Source organism: Polyodon spathula, unplaced genomic scaffold (assembly GCF_017654505.1).
Source record: "Polyodon spathula isolate WHYD16114869_AA unplaced genomic scaffold, ASM1765450v1 scaffolds_725, whole genome shotgun sequence".
Classification (NCBI taxonomy): Eukaryota; Metazoa; Chordata; class Actinopteri; order Acipenseriformes; family Polyodontidae; genus Polyodon; species Polyodon spathula.
The window spans coordinates 452-16,023 of record NW_024472214.1 but is presented as its reverse complement, the minus strand read 5'-3'; the positions used below and the strand labels follow the sequence as shown (position 1 = coordinate 16,023).

Below are 15,572 nucleotides of genomic sequence, written 5' to 3'. Positions count from 1 at the left end.
TGTGTTTTGGGAAGAAGAAAACTACAGAGCAGCAAGTTTGCAAAATGCAATATTTATTCAAAATCAAATGTACACAGAACAGTAAAATGAAAAACAAAACATGAAAGGAAAGTGCAGTCATCCACTTAATTTTAAATTACACTTAATGCCGTCTGCTGGAGGATGAAGCAGCAGCAACAAATCCCTAAATAGGGACCCTTGCTTACAGCTGGCAGAAGGTTTTGCATCTGTAAATTATATAGTCCTTTATAAGAGAATTGTATTTTTTTAAGAGATGTCGTAAATAGTTTACAGCCAGCTGAAAGTTTGTAGGAATCAAACAACGGAGATCTCTGCTAGTCTTTCCCACTGCCTGTCAAACTGATCTCCTTCAGTGTCTCCTGGAGGCGGCGCGCAGTCTGGATCATGAAGTCAAGGCTCTCCTGAACATTGCCCATGCCGCTTTCCCTCCAGGCTGCTTTTAGCTCTCCGATCCACTGCAGCACCCTGTCCAGCTCAGCCTGCGCCTCCCGCTGCTCCTCCAGCTCTGCCAGCAGGGCCTGCTTAGCGTAAACCTGGGCCTGGTAGCGCTGCTGCAGTCGGGACATCTCGGCCTCCAGCTTGGCGAGCTGCTGGCTGCTGTGGGGGTACTTGTGATGGGGCGCATCCTCGGGCAGCACCACGTTTTCAGGAACCGTCAGGACGCTGCTCTGCAGGAGGATCTCCATGCGGCTGGAGATGAGGCTGACACGACCCTGCAGGAAGCTCAGGAACTCCTGGGTGCACTCCCGCACTCGCTCTGCCACTGCTGCCCCGTCGTTAGAGCCGCCCGCTGTCGCATCCCCCATCTTCTTGATGATAACCGTCTCCACGGCCAGCAGGATCTCGTACAGGCAGTCCTGGAAACTGCTGTAAACCCGCAGCATGCAGGTCTGCGGGGTGAAGCCAAAGAACTGAGCTTCGTACAGCTTCAGCGATTCTGCCATCGCAGCAGGCATGGGGCCTGGGGTCAAGGAAAAAAAGATTAGGGAGAGCTTGTGAAATGTGGGAGGAGGGTTGATCCAATGGACAGGTGTAGACGGGGCTGGGGCTAGGGGCAGTTCAAAATTCATACTGCGAGTTCAAAAAGTCCAGTGGTGTTTTCAGTACCATGTTGGTTTATTAGTCGAACCTGCTCTTGCATGTAACTAATTACTGTATTCTCTATGTTTTGCTCTTACTTGAATTTGATCTTTTGCTACAGATTTTACTGTACTTTACAACTGCTCTTATTTGTAATGTGATACTCTGTAATGTGATATTTTGTACTGTGACATTTTGTAACATTTGTAAGTCGCCCTGGATAAGGGAGTCTGATAAGAAATAAATAATAATAATTAAACTGTAAATCGATAGCTGACGATTTGTTTGCATTCATTTCAAATTTAAAAACTATCCGGTCTGAATGCAAACTTTGCCCTCCTCCCCTCTAAAAACAAATCGCAAGAACAACTTATTTACATGGAGCTGCCATAAGCACAGAATGCAAACATTTAAAGATTGTTACACCTTCAAAGTTTCAAGTAAATACAACAAGTAGTGAGAAGCCAGTTCTGGTCGGATCTCAGCAGCACTGTCTCTAGTGACAGACAGTAAGATGTAAAGCTGCCACTACCTCAGGGAGGGGGGCAAACTCTCCTTAACCACTTGCTTTGCTTCACCAAAAACGTAAGAACACGCTTTTTAAATATGCATTACACGAAAATCTATAAAATATATTTACAATGCGGTTTGTTTTTCTAGACCAGTTCATAAACATAACAATAATGAGATTGCATCAAATGGATATTCTGTGACAACGCCACGGTTTTGACAAGTGTAAGTCGCAATGGTCTTTTTTTCAACCCTTCGTTGTCATAGACATTTGTATTTAGTTTATGTATATACATTATAGTTGCACTTCATGTAAAACTCAAACTATTATTCTCTCCTACAGGTATTAAAGACTGTCGCCCCTAACTGTCCTGCCTCCTTTATTCTACAGAGCTTCAATAAATATAACTGTCGCTTTCGACATTTAGCTGTCTCTGTTTCACTATATAGTTTGTGGTTTGCTCTTTCAAGCTACAACACATGCACACAGAGGAGAGAGAGGAACATTTTCTTTGAAGAAATCTTACTTTTGGTTCCACACTCCGCCATTTTCTGAATCTCCCGCTGAAGTTCTGACCCAGCAGCCCCAGCCCGCCACGCCTCCCCCACGGAACACGCGCACCCTGACCAATCACAGCCTGAGCAACACATTCTCGCGTCACGATACCGACCAATGGGTGAGCGAGAAAGATGCGGCAGGACACGCACTGAAACACATTATCCAATCCCGAGGGCGGTGAATAAAGCTCCTCCCGGGATCTTGTCCAATCGTCGTCTCCGAAAGCATTGCTAAGGGCGGGGCATGCAGCCAGCAGCCCCGCCGCCATGTTGTAGGGGAGTCTCAACGGGAAGCATAGGGAAGAGGAGAAGGGGTCGACTCGGGGGCCAAACATGGGCGAGGCAGCGATGGAAGCGTACAAGGAAACTGCACACCGCTGTGAGTAGCAATTACCTGAGGGGTGTGTCGCAGGGGCCGCTCACTTTCCACTTCACGGGCGAGGAGGGAAGGGCAGAAGCCTGAGCAAGGGTCCGAACACAACGTAAACAAAACAAAACACGCGTGGATTGAGAACTCGCGAAATACACCACTTAAACTTCCAAGGAACCGGTGCGCTGTACAAACTCGTCATTTTCTGATATAAAGCGTTATAAAGAAAACCATGTTTGGGCTTTACCCTCCATTTTGAAATCGACCCGTGACGCCACGGGGTCAAAGTTGAAGTGGCAGGTAAGCTGTCACCTTGTACTGACTGTGCAAAGACATGAAAACAGCATCAATGCCAGCGTTACTGCACAGTGAAACGCAGTGTGATCAGCACATGCGCTTATAGGAAACTGTATCATTTATTACATTAGTCTTTACGTTATGCACACGCCATTACATGTTACAACAATAAACCAAATTGTCAAAACCTTGAATGTTTTATTTTTTAATACAAAGCATTTAAAAAAAGGAAAGTACACACTCAACATCATAATACAAGTAGCAATTTGTTTCACAGACCCAGAGTTCGTGTCTAGTTAAGGGAGTCGGTTATTAGTGCTGATCAGGGTCTTTGAAACCAGCCATGTAGGTGTAAAACACACAACACAACACAACACACGTTTATTTCTATAAAGCGGCCTCACTTCACACCATGGCGTCCCAGAGCGCTGTACAAAGTGAAAAACAAAACGAGAGCTCATGTGTGCAATACACTCCAGCTACAACCAATTATACAAAAGAACATTAAAGATAAAGGATGTTTTCAATATAGACTTGTTTCAATCAGCCTTGTGTGAGCCAGAATAGAGTTCCATAAACGAGGAACACAACAGCAAAAAGCTCTGATTTAAGATGATTTAGTAGTTCTGCATTTTCTGATCTCAAAGAACATAGAGTTAGTAGTTCTTGGAGATAAGATGACCCTCATCCACGAGGGACCTTATAAGTTATTACAGGAACTTTAAAATCATTTCGGTAACTGACTGGTAGCCAATGTACAGACATTTGGAAATTGATGGCTACCATATCTGTATTGTTAGCTCTTGATATTCTTATGTGGCAGTGGCATTGGTGTAATTCTCACGCTTCCTCTGTACAGGGACTGATGATGAAACAAGAACATTTATTCACTTGCGGGCTCTGAATGATCATCTTTTTACAGGCAAGAGGAATGCTGCCAAACACGGATGGGAGTAAGTCAATCCAACCCATACACTGCCTGTACAGTACATGTCACAATTACATTAAAACACTTCTCATTCAACAACCAACTGGGAGAGTGACAGCAAAGGCACTGCACAGCACACAATAACTGAACTAACAATAGGTAAAGACTGATTCAACTTATAATGAAACTAATCAGCAAAGAAAAAGAAAATGAATCAGAAAGATACTTTAGGTTTAAAGAGAGCATACAGAGATAAAACTCTTAATGGAAAAAGGCAAGGAGTTGTAATGTGTTTTTATTAAGTTTTAAATTGGAATTCTGTATCCTTTTCTTAGAACTGTATTGATGCAACTAGGTCTGCAGGATAAAGTCTCGATTGCACAAGCAGGAAAAAAGTGGGAAAATATGAAGAAAAAGTATAAGGTAAGCAAATCAGTATAACAGGCTGAGTGATAGCATGGATAACGTTCACTAGTTTCACTAGTAGAAACACATTTATCTTACACTTTCCATTTCAATGCTCAATACTGTGCTAATGCGGTTTTAATTGACATTACAGGAAATGAAAAATCTGGCCACAGTTTCTGGGACAGAGTCCTTAGAAAACACAGCTGCAATGTGGCGGTGGTACTTCGAAATGGACGATGCATTTGGGAGTAAAGATTTGATTAGCCCATCAGTCCTGTATGCGTCCTCCAGCATGGATCAGCCAAGTGCAAGCCCCTTGTCTCCAGCCAGCATGTCCTCTGCTTGTCTCAATTCCAGCGGGACACCGGAGCGGTGCACCAGCACTGAAATCCTAGACATGTTAAAAGAACACGTTACAAAAGAGGAGCACTGTAGCCATGCTGAGAACGGATCAGAGGCCATTGATACTCCACAAGACTTTGCACATTGCAGTCAACTTGAGTTGAAAAACACTGAGGAATCAATGGCGGGCACCGTCAAGGAAGCTGCACACAAATGTAAGCACTTTTCTATACAGACCTTGCTGAAAGACAATGAAGGAATCAATACTTACCTAATTATACGTCACAACACCACATAGGGATTGTCCTGGAATCAAAGCTGTGAAATGCATTGTGTCTTCTAGTAGTGCTGCTGAAAATATTCTAGCATTGAAGATTTGTTTTATTGCCTGCTTATGAAGCTAAAAGTATATTGCTGGTGTACAACTTTTAATTCTCCGCCTTCTTTGCCCAGGGACTGATGGTGAAACCAGAATATTTATCCACTTGCGAGTTCAGAATGATCATCTTTTTACAGGCAAGAAGAATGCTGCCAAACATGGATGGGAGTAAGTAAATCCAACGGGTACACTGCCTGTATAGTATAAAACCAGCATATACAGAGCCTGAGAAGTTGATCAGATTATAGTGGAATCCAATCTGAAACATGCATAAGAGGCTAGGAGGGTATGATTGATACAGAATCAAGGCAGGTAGTACGTCCCCCATGTAGCGTGTGACACACGGAAGGACACGATCCGCCAATGAGGACCCTAAACAAGAAGCTTACTTCTAAGTGCCATGTCGTTTTTTTTTTTATTAAAATTTCTGTTCATGTTTTTTAAATGTGGAACTGAAAACATAATTGTGATCTTAATTTTATTTGAAAGTATTTTGCAACAAATAGAAACATACATCTATGGCCACACATTTAGTATCACCCTATATAGTTAACTCATTTTGCTTCATAAGGTTGAATGAAATCTGCTGAATAATGTTACATTAACATATTGAATTACATGCAGCTTTGTAGTTTTCTATATACTTAATGAAAAACTGACAAAAATTGAAAAATGTGACATTTCAAAATCTAGCATGAAACACTGTACTACTATTATGGCTTACGGTAGACTTCAGACTCAATTAAAAAACTTTTTAATTTTTTTTTTAAAGAACTATATTGAAAGACCTTGGCCTGCTGGACAAAGTCTCGTTTGCACAGGCAGCTAAAAAGTGGGAAAATCTGAAGAAAAGATATAAGGTAAATATTTTTTCAACGCATAGCATTGTAAGCTTTTCCTTATAGGTCGGAACGTATTCTTATAGAAGTGTTAGACAATTAACTCAATTCTGTTTAGCGCAACTATACTATAAGAGTCATTGAACAGCTGTTTAGTTTGATTACCATTATTCACCAAATGATGGAATTACAGGATAAAAAAATAACAAGATTATTATTTATATCTGCAGGAACTGAGCAGCACGGCTATGGGTTTTGATTCAGAATCCAAGCAGAACACAGCAGCTACGTGGCGCTGGTACTTTGACATGGATGAAGCATTCGGGAATAAGACTTTAATCTCCCCACCAGTCCTGATAGCTTCATCCACTATGGAGCAGCCAATTCCCCCATCTCCGGAAAGCACTGCCTCCTCTTCCTCAGCTTGTCACAGCTCCAGCCCTGAACTTCCCAGGCGGACGCCAAAGAAGAGGAGGAGATCCAGCTACGAAATCCTGGACTTTCTGAAAGAGCAAGCGGAAAAAGAAGACAGGCGGGAGGCAGAGGCGCAGAAACGCGTTGATCGGTTCTTAGAACTGTTTACAAAATTAATAGATAAGATGTAACAGCCATTAATATCACTAGGAAGCTGAGGGCAGTACAGAAACGGTAACAGCAACGGTAATGCTCCCTTTGAATAGTCCACAGCGTTCCCTGTAATAAACACTGGTTCAGTAAGTGATAAGCCGTTGAGATTCATTAAGAACGGACCATTTCGTTCTACAGGAAAATTATGGAGGCTCCTGTACGTGTGTATCTGTTACACTCTACAGAACTGCTTATTCAATAATGATAAAACTTGGCACTACAGGTTCTTAAAATGTCTGTCTGTCTGTCAACGTGTTACACTTTTTAGCTGTATCTCGAGGTGCAAATGTATGAACATTCCTTGGCACAATCAGAAGCTACATTTCCACAAGTTTGGGCCTTGATTTGGATAATGAAGACACGCATCTTAGGAACTGCATGGCCAATTGTCATTGTTTTGAATTTCTTACAGCTGTGTCCAGGAATATGTCCAAGTGTTTGTTTCATTTGTGTATATTTGAAAAATATCTGTATTTAAAGTCAACTTTGTAAATCTTTGTTTTTGTTCATGTTTTTACGCAGCCAGCTAAAACAGTTTATTTTTTGTATGTTGAAGACTGTAATTTATTTATAACTTGTATCTGTTGTTATGGACAAAATAACAATGAGAACAAACAAGTATATACCAACAGTGTCTTTATTTATCATTATATTCACAAGCTTACTCTTTAAACAAAAGATAAGTTTGCATTACAAACAAATATTTTTCAACCACTTTACAGTAAGGGTTATTCAACATTTACATGACCTCCACTCCCCTTCTTTAGATGGGTTTTACATACACACAGTGTACACCATTGTGAATTTCGATATTATCTGTATGTGTACATTATAGACCCCAAAGAAAGGACTGTACACTCACAGAAATGTTAAACAGTCCCTAACTATTAGTAGATTGGATTGACAAGGTGAGAACAAAATAAAACTAAACTAGCATTTTATTTAGTAAGAGGTCTGAATTCATTTAGAAGATGACAAACTTCACCCACACCAAAGAATAATTGGGGGAAAAGGATACTAAAAAAATGTTGAAACAATCTCTTTGTATAAATGTTAGAACTCATCTTTGTGCAATGGCTCACTGAAAACCCTGAATGATCCAATTATAAAAACTCTTAGAAGACATAGTCATGCTCTGATATAGGAGGGGGGATGTCAACTGAAGCAGACAGACGGGCAGCAATCCTGCTCCCAACGTCATCCTTTTCTCCCAAAGGCTGATCTTGATGAAGAAGACCGTGTTCAGTGTCAACCTCAATTAGGTCTCCTTCAGTTATACAAATGTTATGCAAAACAGCACACGCTGCGATGACCATTGGAGCACACTTATAATGCACCTCTAAGGTCTTAGAAAAAATTCCACGCCATCGACTCGTCATCATTCCAAACGCATGTTCTATCACGGACCAAGCCCTTGAATGTTCAGCATTGTATTGTGCTTGAACTGGGTTCTGCATGGGTTCCTTGTAGGGAGTAAGAATGCCTATGGGTTCCTGTAAACAGGGATACTCGCTGTCACCCAGCAGAAAATATCCAGGTGGAGGGTACAGTGATTTTGTGTATATTGGGCTGTTGCGAAGAATACGTGAATCGTGAACAGAACCAGGATATCCCACAAAAATATCCACAAACATTCCTTTGTGGTCGCAGACGGCCTGCAGCTGAATGGAGTAAAACGACTTCCGGTTGAAGTAGCACTGTGCTTCATTAGTTGGAGGTGCCTTAATCCGCACGTGGCATCCATCTATACACCCGACAGCCAGCTGAAACTCCCTGCACTGCGCAAGTTCAGCAAAGCCTTCACCGATGACGGAAAGCTCGTCAGGACCAGGGAGTTTAATAACCCGAGCTGTGATTCTCACCACTTTCTTCAACACCTTTTGAATTATCCGGTGCACGGTTGACCGTGGCACACCAAAAGATGCTGCCACTACCCTGTACGATGCCGCCCTTGCCAACCAAAACATGAACATGAGGATCTCGAGGTCAAACCCCCAGCCGCTGTTTTTATCCTCATGCAACACTGACATGATTCGCTGCATGGTTCTCCTAGAAACCCTGAAGAGAGGGCTAAGGTCATTCACTTCTTCAAAGTAAACCCTCAGCACTGGGACGTGTCTGTTTAGCAAGCTGTAGGGGACCGCGTTAACCTTCTGAAACGAAAAAAGAAAATACAGATCAGAGGACTATATACATATTTGCGCCTGAGAATTTACCTCACCGCTATGGAGTGTTAACTTGCATCAGTGTATATACCCCACCTGCTGCCAGCCCAAAACACTGTTGCTTCAAAGCTACCTTTTGTTTTAAATCTACTGCTTGCAGGCCTGTGTGGTTTTGCTTCCTGGCCTTTTTGTGACCTTGTTCGTGGTAAAGTACTGAAGGAGGGATCCACAGATTACCATATATATCATGAATTCCCACAAGTCCAGAAAGCTTGTGTGAAAACCCAGTGCAATCCCAGTGTAACAGAGGTCAGGTCTTTTTTTTTTTTTATACTGCAGTGTGACAGGACAGCATCGCCGCCAAGGCTGGCGGATGACAGGGCGTTTGACGCAGAGATGGAAAGCTGCAGTTTTAGCAGTGTCGCGCACGTTTATTACCAAACAGGACAAAACAGAAACAAATAAGCAAGGGCACAGTGGCCAAAATAAAAGGTTTAAATAAAACAAACCTGAACGGAGACACTACTGTTCAGGCCGGGCTTTTGCCTTCACTAAACCCTTCAACAATTAGCAATAAATTAGGGAACGGCCTCATTCCCCACGGACTGGACTAATTCATACTCAAAGTGAATCATTCTTTATTTAACCCAACACTAAAACCACACACACACACACACACATGCAGTGTTACCACTTTATAACCCAAACGAAGCTATCTACTGTCTGAAGCTGCAGACAGTCACACGAGTACCGCTGACGTGCTGTTTCAATGGAAAGACTTACTTCTCGTTTCGAAAGCAGCAGCAGCATGATTGCTCTCAGATACAGACGCTTCCGCGAAGCTGCCCTTCTCCGCTGAATTTCTGAGACCCTCCAAAACGTCAACAGCGAGGCCGCAGCTGCAATTCTCTTGTTTGTTGCCATATTGAGTAATAATACCCTCGGATTGTGGACGCTGAGGTGCCTCCTGCCCCGCTACCCTGGTGGAGAGAGGACAGGCACTCAGCATACACGGTTTGAAATAAGCCGCATGTGTAGTTCAAACATTTCGATTTAGAGAAGGTAAACATGCATCTAGTTCTTTACTATGCCTGTCAAACACATTAGCACAGCCTAGCATGCTGTGATGTTAGCAAAGCATCATACCCCTCTTTGTATAGTTATACGGTAATCGCAAGCAAAAAAAAAAACTTTTTCTGCACCCTCTCTGGGGAGTTCAATTCGACAGCCGCTATCCACGAACCAATCAGGCAGCTCTAGAGCTGCCAGTAAGCCTTTAAATTATAACCCAGTCCTATCGCGCCGCGGAGTTAAAGATCCTCGGCAAATCAAAGTGCGAGGAGAGAAGATAAACCCCCGCCCATCTCCCCCCAGCCACCCGGTGACGTGTCGCGAAAGTGCCGGAAGAATACAGCCCAAGATGGCTTACCAAACGTTTCAGCAGGAGTACTTGCAAATCCCTTTGGTGACCAGGGCTTATACAACCGCCTGTGTGATCACCACTGCTGCCGTGGTAAGAGGGGAGCGGGGCGGTGGATTATAGTCTGAATTGTGTTTGCTCCCGTATACGTTGAAAGAGATAAATGTGTGTTCATAGTAGCAGGCACATCAGTTTATTGTACCTGGGTACCTTTAGGATGAAGTTCTGTTTTGAAACATAACCTGTTATAAATCAGCTTTTGGACTAGGTCGGGGTGTATTATAGCCCTTAATATATTGTATTATAGAGTTAGGGCAGCATTCATAATAATAGAATATGAGAGGCGTATTTCTACTGCTGCACTGCAGTGACACGTGTAGCTGTTGCCTGCTGGACAGCAATAAAGCAGCCACAGAGGTGTGCCAGCTTACCTTAACTAGTTCAGAGCCTGGAAATAGAAAGACACACATTATTTCACAGTGTGACCAGATCTGTAAACCTGGTCCTTTCCTCTTAATGAGCAGTAACTCTAAATCTAGGGCCTGTCTTTAACACAAGAAATGTAATTTGCTGCATTTCACATTCATTGACTCTTGATTCTTTTCTTTTTTTCAGCAACTAGAGCTAATAACTCCATTTCAGCTATATTTCAACCCAGATTTAATATTTAAGAACTATCAGGTAAGTGCTTGTTTTATTGATTCCAATCTCTTGCATGTTTAAAGGTTGTGAAACTGCATGCTCTTCACTCTGTTAGAGCGACAATGGTCAGCTTCATAACCGACTCTACACAGCGGTCAGCTTCATAACCGACTACACAGCGGTCAGCTTCATAACCGACTACACAGCGGTCAGCTTCGTAACCGACTCTACACAGCGGTCAGCTTCTAACCGACTACACAGCGGTCAGCTTCGTAACCGAACACAGCGGTCAGCTTCGTAACCGACTACACAGCGGTCAGCTTCGTAACCGACTCTACACAGCGGTCAGCTTCGTAACCGACTCTACACAGCGGTCAGCTTCGTAACCCACTCTACACAGCGGTCAGCTTCGTAACCCACTCTACACAGCGGTCAGCTTCGTAACCCACACACAGCGGTCAGCTTCGTAACCGAGCTTCGTAACCCACACACAGCGGTCAGCTTCGTAACCCACTCTACCCAGCGGTCAGCTTCGTAACCCACTCTACACAGCGGTCAGCTTCGTAACCCACTCTACCCAGCGGTCAGCTTCGTAACCCACTCTACACAGCGGTCAGCTTCGTAACCCACTCTACCCAGCGGTCAGCTTCGTAACCCACTCTACACAGCGGTCAGCTTCGTAACCCACTCTACAGCTTCGTAACCCACTCTAGCGGCGGTCAGCTTCGTAACCCACTCTACCCAGCGGTCAGCTTCGTAACCCACTCTACCCAGCGGTCAGCTTCGTAACCCACTCTACACAGCGGTCAGCTTCGTAACCCACTCTACCCAGCGGTCAGCTTCGTAACCCACTCTACACAGCGGTCAGCTTCGTAACCCACTCTACACAGCGGCAGAGGAAGAGAAAGACGGGCCCCGACCATCATGTAATACTTTTATAAACATTAAACATGCCAAGTCAGTGTTCAATATCTTATTTTCAGAAAGCTAGCATATAACAAGAAGCTTTTCTGTTCACCTGCTTGAATTGAATTTTGCATGCATCAATACTACACTCTCTTTAATCACACGCTAACCAGTTTAATCACCAGGCATTGCAGGATTCCACAGAAGTTCTCACACAGAAAACCGTTTTTTCCCCCAATCGGAAATGCTTCTGCTTTTGTTTATTTTGGTAGACAGCAGCACCCAATAACAGCTTCCACCTAAACTACAGGGTGAATGGTGCTGCACACAGAATATAACTGCAAAAGACTGCTGAACAGCACCCCAAAACCTTCCATGAAGACAGTAGGAAACAGTTTTGCAATATTGAGAGACCACTAGGCTAAATACAAGTGGCCGTGGAGTTTGAAAAAGAGACGCCAGCGAAACATAAAACAGTGCCTCATACCAGCCAACATGCAAAGACAGTTAGGAAGCTAATTTTAACAGCCATAATTAAGAGAATAGCAGTACCTGGTGAAACATGAAGGTAACGTCTGCAAATGTGAATGTTAAGGATATGATCACTGTTAAGTTATTTTTTTCTCTGAACGTCTGGACCCCTCTAGGGCCCCCTGAGTGCGTGGGCCCCTGTGCAGTTGCCCAGGCTGTATCGAGTATTCCTCTGCCACTGCCTCTACGTAGACCTGGAGGAGAGCTCGTTCGAAGCTGGTTGTAGTTTTAATGCAATAATTCTCTGTTTCTTTTTTAGGTATGGCGGTTAATCACAAATTTCCTTTTTTTTGGTCCAGTTGGATTTAACTTTTTATTTAATATGATTTTTTTGTATCCTTTCACTGTTTGGTTTATTAAATTAATTTGGGGGGGTTAGCGGATTTACATACCCCCCCTCAGTAGTGGTGGAGACTATCATTAAATATATTACCCTCAATGACTGACTGCCATAATAGAAACCAGTCACTTTAATCTTGGGCTTTAAAATGTAAAATACAGCACAGTAAACTTTTTTTATATAGTCACCAAATAGGCTTTTAAATCAAAAAACACAATTGACTCTGGCCGCTACGCAATGAATTCACGTCCTGTGCAGCAGGTTTTGTCACCCCACCGGAACCCTGCACTCTAGTCCACAACTTTGTGCAGGGTGCTGAGAATGCAGGTTTGTAAGCGCTAGTGTGTACGTTTAATTATAGAAACAAACAATAAAATATCATCGACAAACTCTAAACAAAACTCATTTAATAAAACAAGGGCCAAAACAAAAGGTTATTCAAAACACTCATGGACGTAAACAAACACGGACATAAATACATCACACAACACAACACATACCTTTACCAACATTAATTCTCACCGTCACTAACTGTTTCACCACCTGCGATCACCTTATTTATACACGTGGGTTTGCAGGGAGGATTTGAATGCTGTTCACCCAATACTTCCCACAGAGACAAGTTGCTCTGCAGGAGAGAGGAGTGATCTTTAAAGTCTCGGTTATGGACCAGCCTTTCGGCAAGGCATCTGTTGAAGGTGTGAGCTGAAAGATGTGTCTGTCTAGCAGTAGTTTGTCCTAGTTTTACCTTAGAGCTAGCCCCTGGCTGCCTGTCTGTCTCCTTGACTGCGGGGTTGCAGGTATCGATACTGTCGCATGCTGGAGGAAGGCTCTTTCCGGGGACGCACGGCTGACTTTGTCTTCATGTTCCTGTTCAGCGGACTGCTGATGACTGTATCCATTAAGAGCTGCACACAGACTGCGTTGAGTTTCACTGAATATTACTGTATACTGCTTGGGGCTTTGATCAGCCTCTACCCTGCCAGGATAAGCCACAGCTGGATTTTCTTGAAGCACTAGGGAATCGGCCCCGGAGGTAATCGCAGGATAACCATGGATAGGTGGCTGATTCAATGCAAGGTGGTGCCCGGTGCCACTAATAAAATTCAGATGTGGTTTATCAGGGTTGATCAAACAAAGCCATCAGTAGTATCGCATTTGAGAGGCTGTGTGAAAGTGCTAACCAACCCATTCTCGTTCTCTTGATTAGCATTATAAACAATGTCACTGGTCCACCTTTGTATTGTGCTAATAATCTGGTGGTTCTTCACTTGTTTTTTTTTTTCATTCAGAATATGCAGATATTTCGACCCTTAGCACAACTGTGTAATTGCCATTATACCATATAATTGATTAATTGCAGTTCAATTACGTACTTTTTTATACAATCATTATTTTTGTCACCCCACTTGTTTGAAAAAAATGAGTTATGTAGTATGTTTGTCTATTTAGAATAGAGTAAACAGTTAACGTGTGTAGTTTTTAGTGTGATTGTAACTATAATTGTAATTATTGCAGCATCATTTTAATTACTAGATACTAGATAATAGTTTGAGTAAAGTATTGAAAGCACTGAAGCATACACTATGCAAATGACCTTAAAGTGCAGTGGAAACTAAACTATTTTGAATTGTGCAAGTCACCGGTAAACTGACATGTTGCTGTTAAAAACACAGCCAGTATATTTGCATCTGTTTTTCCGACAGCATACCAGTGAACTCCACACCAATTCAAAAGACAAACCAATATTTTTTATATTTGTTGTATAGCCAAAATGTAGCAGTCCAAGGAATTCCTGTTAGGGTTATCTATTGTAATAGATGTACCCTGTTTAGATTGCTGTGTCTAGGTCTGATAACCTCATCAGAAAATCTATATTACACTTAAGAGGGTACAGAAAAAGGTAACAAAGATAATCCCATTATTAATTGGGAAGATATACAAATGGTGCCAGATTCCTTCCACATTGAGTACAATAATCAGAACAGAAATTACACTAACGTCTGGAATAGTTTAACAAGACTGGGAACATTAAAAGACAAAGTGAGCACACAACAATTGGATACTGACCTGGGGCCAGTCCTGTGTTAGCAATGAGCAGCCTCATGTCGTTTGTTGTTTGGTGTGCGGTTGTGATTCCCTGACAGCACCTCAGGTCTTCGGCATGTTTGTGAGTCTGGTGTTCCTGGGCCAGGCCTTCACCATCATGCTGGTGTACGTGTGGAGCCGGCGAAACCCCAGCGTGCGAATGAACTTCTTCGGGCTGCTCAACTTCCAGGCCCCCTTCCTGCCCTGGGTGCTCATGGGCTTCTCCCTGCTGCTGGGCAACTCCATCATCGTGGATCTCTTAGGTACCGGCCCCGCTGCATTACCAACCTGCTCTTTATCATCCATCCATCCATCCACCCCCCCCTGCAATACCAACCTGCCCTTTATCATCCATCCATCCATCCATCCACCCTGCAATACCAACCTGCCCTTTATCATCCATCCATCCATCCATCCACCCCCCCTGCAATACCAACCTGCCCTTTATCATCCATCCATCCATCCATCCACCCCCCCTGCAATACCAACCTGCCCTTTATCATCCATCCATCCATCCATCCATCCATCCCCCCTGCAATACCAACCTGCCCTTTATCATCCATCCATCCATCCATCCATCCATCCCCCCCCTGCAATACCAACCTGCCCTTTATCATCCATCCATCCATCCACCCCCCCTGCAATACCAACCTGCCCTTTATCATCCATCCATCCATCCACCCCCCCCTGCAATACCAACCTGCCCTTCATCATCCATCCATCCCCCCTGCAATACCAACCTGCCCTTCATCATCCATCCATCCATCCATCCACCCCCCCTGCAATACCAACCTGCCCTTTATCATCCATCCATCCATCCATCCACCCCCCCTGCAATACCAACCTGCCCTTTATCATCCATCCATCCATCCATCCACCCCCCCTGCAATACCAACCTGCCCTTTATCATCCATCCATCCATCCATCCATCCCCCCCCTGCAATACCAACCTGCCCTTTATCATCCATCCATCCATCCACCCCCTGCAATACCAACCTGCCCTTCATCATCCATCCATCCCCCCTGCAATACCAACCTGCCCTTCATCATCCATCCATCCCATCCCTGCAATACCAACCTGCCCTTTATCATCCATCCATCCATCCATCCACCCCCCCTGC

At 43.6% G+C, this 15,572-nt stretch overlaps 4 protein-coding genes across 6 annotated transcripts; 2 read left to right on the top strand and 2 right to left on the bottom strand.

Moving 5' to 3' along the window:
• Window positions 1-110: 110 nt before the first annotated feature.
• mis12 (MIS12 kinetochore complex component) lies at window positions 111-3,676 on the bottom strand. 2 transcript variants are annotated; one of them, XM_041240912.1, is made up of 2 exons: window positions 2,139-2,206; window positions 111-982 (listed from the first exon to the last, which is right to left on the bottom strand). In XM_041240912.1, the coding sequence occupies exons 1-2, from the start codon at window positions 2,158-2,160 to the stop codon at window positions 336-338; spliced, it is 669 nt and encodes a 222-aa protein (XP_041096846.1). In that variant the 5' UTR covers window positions 2,161-2,206; the 3' UTR covers window positions 111-335. The 2 variants fall into 2 exon arrangements, with proteins under 2 accessions (XP_041096846.1, XP_041096847.1); XM_041240913.1 differs by lacking the exon at window positions 2,139-2,206 and adding an exon at window positions 2,564-3,676 and having other exon boundaries at window positions 112-982.
• Window positions 2,397-6,982, top strand: LOC121308483. Its single transcript, XM_041240909.1, has 7 exons — window positions 2,397-2,548; window positions 3,696-3,789; window positions 4,100-4,187; window positions 4,324-4,729; window positions 4,968-5,061; window positions 5,666-5,753; window positions 5,963-6,982. Exons 1-7 carry the CDS (start codon window positions 2,503-2,505, stop codon window positions 6,335-6,337), a joined length of 1,191 nt encoding a protein of 396 aa, XP_041096843.1. The 5' UTR covers window positions 2,397-2,502; the 3' UTR covers window positions 6,338-6,982.
• A 24-nt stretch (window positions 6,983-7,006) lies between these two features.
• Window positions 7,007-9,800, bottom strand: LOC121308484 (putative nuclease HARBI1). 2 transcript variants are annotated; one of them, XM_041240911.1, is made up of 3 exons: window positions 9,671-9,800; window positions 9,308-9,504; window positions 7,007-8,512 (listed from the first exon to the last, which is right to left on the bottom strand). In XM_041240911.1, exons 2-3 carry the CDS (start codon window positions 9,446-9,448, stop codon window positions 7,475-7,477), a joined length of 1,179 nt encoding a protein of 392 aa, XP_041096845.1. In that variant the 5' UTR covers window positions 9,449-9,504; window positions 9,671-9,800; the 3' UTR covers window positions 7,007-7,474. The 2 variants fall into 2 exon arrangements, with proteins under 2 accessions (XP_041096845.1, XP_041096844.1); XM_041240910.1 differs by lacking the exon at window positions 9,671-9,800 and having other exon boundaries at window positions 9,308-9,664.
• A 94-nt stretch (window positions 9,801-9,894) lies between these two features.
• On the top strand, window positions 9,895-15,043 carry LOC121308482 (derlin-2-like; the record flags this gene model as incomplete). The annotated part of the gene is made up of 5 exons (XM_041240908.1): window positions 9,895-10,037; window positions 10,560-10,625; window positions 12,283-12,356; window positions 13,164-13,257; window positions 14,519-15,043. Coding segments are annotated over exons 1-5 (852 nt in total), but the record flags the coding sequence as incomplete, so codon positions are not given.
• Window positions 15,044-15,572: the final 529 nt, after the last annotated feature.